The 5,000-nt window shown below is 50.1% G+C and overlaps 1 protein-coding gene across 5 annotated transcripts in view; it reads right to left on the bottom strand.

The window, feature by feature from the left end:
- The window catches only part of tpk1 (thiamin pyrophosphokinase 1), a 43,413-nt gene that overhangs the window by 29,322 nt on the left and 9,091 nt on the right, over positions 1-5,000 (bottom strand). For all 5 annotated transcript variants that reach the window (XM_084703730.1, XM_084703734.1, XM_084703733.1 and 2 more), the window contains one exon: positions 3,028-3,097. In XM_084703730.1, the coding sequence (XP_084559856.1) occupies positions 3,028-3,097 (70 nt within the window). The remainder of the gene's footprint in view (positions 1-3,027; positions 3,098-5,000) is intronic.

The raw sequence follows: 5,000 nt of genomic DNA, 5'->3' as shown, positions 1-5,000 counted from the left end.
CCATCGCTCAATCCCTCCTCCTCCATCCATCTCTCCATCCCTCCTAGTCTTTCCATCTCTTCTCCTGTTCAATCAGCAAACACACACACACACCTCCCATTCTCTCCCATTCTCCATTCCCCCCCTCCCCCCCCTCCCCTCCCCTCCCCCCCCCCCCTCCCTCCCTCCCCTCCCCTCCTCTCCATTGTATCGAGATTTATTCAGCCCTTCACATCTTAGGAGCACAAAAACAACTTTTAATGACAAACAAACACACCAACAAAACAAAACCCCACGCCGTGTATCATTTAGAATTGGGCGTCGTAACTGAGATAAACTGAGACAAACACACACACACACATAACCACAAAGACAAAAAGACATTCCCCCGCTAAAGTCGACCGTGTCTGGTTGTGCTAGTGGGTGGACTGGGGCCCACTCAGGCCCCTCTACCAGTCACCTCTGTATCATTTAGAAAGGTTTGAACGTTTTCAAAGCTAATTGACCATGTTTGGATGCATTACATCTCAACGTCTCTTCCTCTCTCGTTCCTTCCTCTTCCTCTCTCGTTCCCCCGCTGCCTCCCTCCATCTTCCTCTCTCTCCTGTCTTTTTCCCCCTTTCCTCCCTCCCTCCCTTTCTCTTGCGCTCTCCGCCGAGTCTCCCATCTCTCCCTTCTCCTCTCTCCATCTCTTCCCTGTTTCGCTCTCCCCCCCCCCACCGGCCCTCTGTACCTTTTTCTCTCCTCTCCTCCGCTCCCTCTATTCCCCTCCTTTCTCCCTGCATCTCTCCCACCCTCCCTCCCTCGCTCTCCCCGTCTCTGCTCTCTTTCGCTGTCTCCCCATACCTTTCTCTCTCCTCTCTTTGGCTCTCTCTGTCTCTCTGTCTTTCTCTCTCTCTCTCTCTCTCTCTCTCTCTCTCTCTCTCTCTCTCTCTCTCTCTCTCTCTCTCTCTTCCCCCGCCTGCCATCTCTCCCTCCATCTCACTGGTGTGTGGCCCTGGTATCTACTTCATTAAAGCTCATGCACTGGGATAATAAGATGAGATTTCTGCTAGCCTTGGGCTGTGTTCATTACAGATGAATTACAGGCCCCCAGAAGCTATATAAACATCACACGTACGTATGTACACACACACACACACACACACACCAGACCCACGTACACACCAGACTCGCACACACACCTGACACATATCCGCACACTCGCACACACTCGCACACACTCGCACACACCCGCACACACCGTGTCCTACACTGAACTTCATTAACCTTGTAGGCGGAGTCTCTTGCCCCAAATACCAATTTTATATTTCATATTGTAATGGAGACTGAAGGCGAGACAGACGTGTGTGTGTGTGTGTGTGTGTGTGCGTCTGCATTTACTAATCCATAGTTCTTAAAATCATGTTTTTCTGGGCCATGATGAACAACTGTAGCCTCAAGTCACTTCCCACTGGCCGTGCCAATAATACCTGAGAGAAAGGGAGGGGACACAAACACACACACACACACACCACATACCTACTGCCAAGATAATGTGCTTGAAACATCATTAAACTGTAAATGGATGTGTTTTCTCTCCCCCCCTCATCATAACATATCTCTCCCTCTCCCCCTCCCCCCTCTCTATCTCACTCTCTCTTTCTCTCTGTCTCTCTCCCTTTCTGTCACCCAGAATCCATCTATCCCTCTCCTACCCCCCTCTCTTTATCACTCCTACGCCAACCCTCCCTTCTCTCACTCTCTTATCGCCCTCTCTTTTCTCTCCCTCTCCTAACCCCTTCCCTCGCACTCCTACCCCATCTCTCCCTCCCCGATCTCTCTCCCTCTCCCTCTTTCACTCACTCCACTCCCCCCTCTCTCCCTGCATGCTATCCCCTGAGAGGTGTGCGTGCGTGCGTGCGTGTGCATGTGACATGAGACTGGCTTTCATAGCCACAGGGGACAGCCATCGCTGTGTGACTCTGGTAGCGTGTGCATGCGCGTATAAGTGTGTGTATGAGTGTGTGTGTGTCAGAGGAGGGTAGGTACAGTTACAGCTGGCAGTAACGAGCTATGTGTCAGACACATGATCCAGACGGGGTGCCATGTTTAAACGAGGCGATGTGTGAACAGGACAGGTGCTGGTATGTCTGTTACTGCTTCTGATGCCCTCTGAGACAGACGGAAGGAGAGAGAGAGAGAGAGAGAGAGAGAGAGAGAGAGAGAGAGAGAGAGAGAGACAGAGAGAGAGACAGAGAGAGAGACAGAGAGAGAGACAGAGAGAGAGACAGAGAGACATAGAGAGACAGAGAGAGAGACAGAGAGAGAGACAGAGAGACAGAGAGAGAGAGAGAGAGAGAGAGAGAGACAGAGACAGAGACAGAAACAGAGACAGAGAGAGAGAGAGAGAGAGAGAGAGAGAGAGAGAGAGAGAGAGAGAGAGAGAGAGAGAGAGAGAGAGAGAGCCACCAGCGGAAGTACAGTGGAAGTGACATTGTTTCAACAAGAGGTCTCAAGATTAATTTAGTATGTCAGCCAGTGAAGACAGCTGATCGATCGAGTCCACTGCTGAAACTGCTCCTACACACACATCCGCACTAACACTCTGAACACATACAGAACACACACACAAACACAGACTCTAAAAGTACACAGTACACACACAGACACGTTCACAAAGAGACAGACACATTGTACAAGCACAACCACTGACACAGACAAGGTGCGTACGTACACACATACACGCGCGGGCGCACACACACACACTGAGGTGTTCTGTGAGAGTGTTAATGTGCTCGACACCTCAGGTACCCTGAACTGGCTCAAGATCCATCTTAGTCCTGAAAACAGTCCTCCATTAGCCTTGCAACACACACACACACACACACACACACACAGGATCTTAGTTTGACAAGTCAGCAGCAAAAGAGATTACTACAGCTGAGAGGGAAACACACTCCCAACCTCTCTCTATCTCACTAACACACTCCTTCACGCACACACACACACACACACACACACACACAGTGAGCGTAGATACAGAGCAGTCTGTCCAGCTGGTCTCACCTGTCTCTGTGTCCAGCTGTGATGTCATACAGGTGGTTGGCTGCTCCATCGGCACATGCTCTCAGGAGAGCTGCGTGGGAGACACACACACACAGACCACACACACACAGACCACACGCACACACACACAGACAGACCCCACACACACAGACCACACACACACACACACACAGACCACACACACACACCCACATTCACAGACCACACACACACAGACACGCATGGTTAGTCTCACAGCAAATTTCAGACCAGCTCAGTAAGTCAGGTCATGAACAAGCGGTGGCTGGACCTTGGTCACCAGTCCTCCCTGTCCATCTCTCCACACACACAGTTTATGAAAAGCTTGCTAGAATTGGAGGGCATTTAAACAACAAAAACCACAACAAACGCAACAACATGTTATTTTCTTAACCACACCACTGTACACATTTTACATTTACATTAGATTCATTTAGCCGACGCCAAATCCCTTTGGCGTGAAAAGCCCATATTCCATTCCCTGTGACTCACCACTGCGGCATCATGGGTAATACCCCCAATCCACCCAATCAGGATGTCTGTCTGACAATCGTAGGAGAAAGGCTGTTTCATCCCTCGTCTGAATATGCAGATCCTGTCTACAGCTACACCTTTAATGGAATTCAAGCTTCCTGGGGGGGGGGGGGGTTGGAGAAGCTGAAGGAAAGGGTTTTTGAATATATTCGATTGTTATGTTTCTGTCTGTGATTCAAATGGATATGCTGTCTTTCTGAGGGATTTGGGGTGGGTGTGGCGGTGGTGGGGGTTTTGGGGTTATGAGGAGGTTATGAGGGGTTGTGGGAGGTTGTGGGAGGGTTCTGGGGGCGTTGTGGGAGGGTTCTGGGAAGTTGGGGGGGGGGGGGTGTATGGCACAGATTGAAGAGGACTTCAAAGGAGCCTTCGTGATGGTTCACCCCCACGTTGTTTCAGATAACTAATGCATGCAGCCCAGAGAGACGCAGGTTTAACTCTGAGTCTCTTAAGAACCAATCCCCAGCCTCCACCTGCTGTTCATTAGATGGTCTGAGGGAGGGGGAGAGGGGGAGAGAGGGGAGAGAGAAGGGTGAGGGGGGAGAGAGAGGGGGGAGGGGGGAGAGAAAGGAGAGAGGGGGGAGAGAGAGGGGGAGAGAGGAGAGAGAGAGGGGAGAGAGGGGGGGGGAAAGAGAGGGAGAGAGGGGGAGAGAGAGGGAGAGAGAGGGGGGAGAGAGGAAAAACAGGTGAGACAAGAGAGAGGGCAGAGAGAGAAAGAAAGACAGATGGGATAAAGATTTTCACAGAAACTTTTGCCCAACTTTAGTTATTCTTTTATAACCGCAGGGAGATCAGTCGAGGTGAGTAAATCAACTGTGTGTGGTGTGTATGGGTGTGTGGTGTGTATGGGTATGTGTGAGGATTTGTGTGTGTATTTGTTGCGTTTATGGGGAGGGGGTGTGAGAGAGGATGTGTGTGTGACGTGTGTTTTTGTGTGTGGTGTGTGTGTGTGTGAGAGAATGTGTGTGTGTGTATGACGTGTGTGTATAAATGTCATGCTGAAAGGTTACAGGCGCTGTGCGATCGTGAAACAAGAACATAAGGCTACCTCCGGTGAAGCGAAGCATCTATCAAACACCTGATTACAACTCAGACTGCAGTCCCAGTGCGTGTGTGTGTGTGTGTGCATGTGTGCGTGCGTGTGTGTGTGTGAGACTGTCCTTGTTCCCAAAATGTCCGCTTCTCAACAAGGATTCTCACCTCAGTATTCTGTCCCAGTTTTCAGCCACTTGCAAAGATTGTCAACAACCAACAGAAAGGACCACTATCAGTCATTACTTCCCACCTGATCAGATGGTAATATCAGAGTCATTACCTCACATCTGATGACATCCAGATGTTAATATCAGTCATTACCTCACATCTGATGACATCCAGATGTTAATATCAGAGTCATTACCTCACATCTGATGACATCCAGATGT

This window comes from Hypomesus nipponensis, chromosome 8, assembly GCF_054491055.1.
Source record: "Hypomesus nipponensis isolate SF chromosome 8, ASM5449105v1, whole genome shotgun sequence".
In the NCBI taxonomy this organism is placed as follows: Eukaryota; Metazoa; Chordata; class Actinopteri; order Osmeriformes; family Osmeridae; genus Hypomesus; species Hypomesus nipponensis.
The sequence above is the reverse complement of the archived record's forward strand: the minus strand, read 5'-3'. Positions and strand labels throughout refer to the sequence as shown.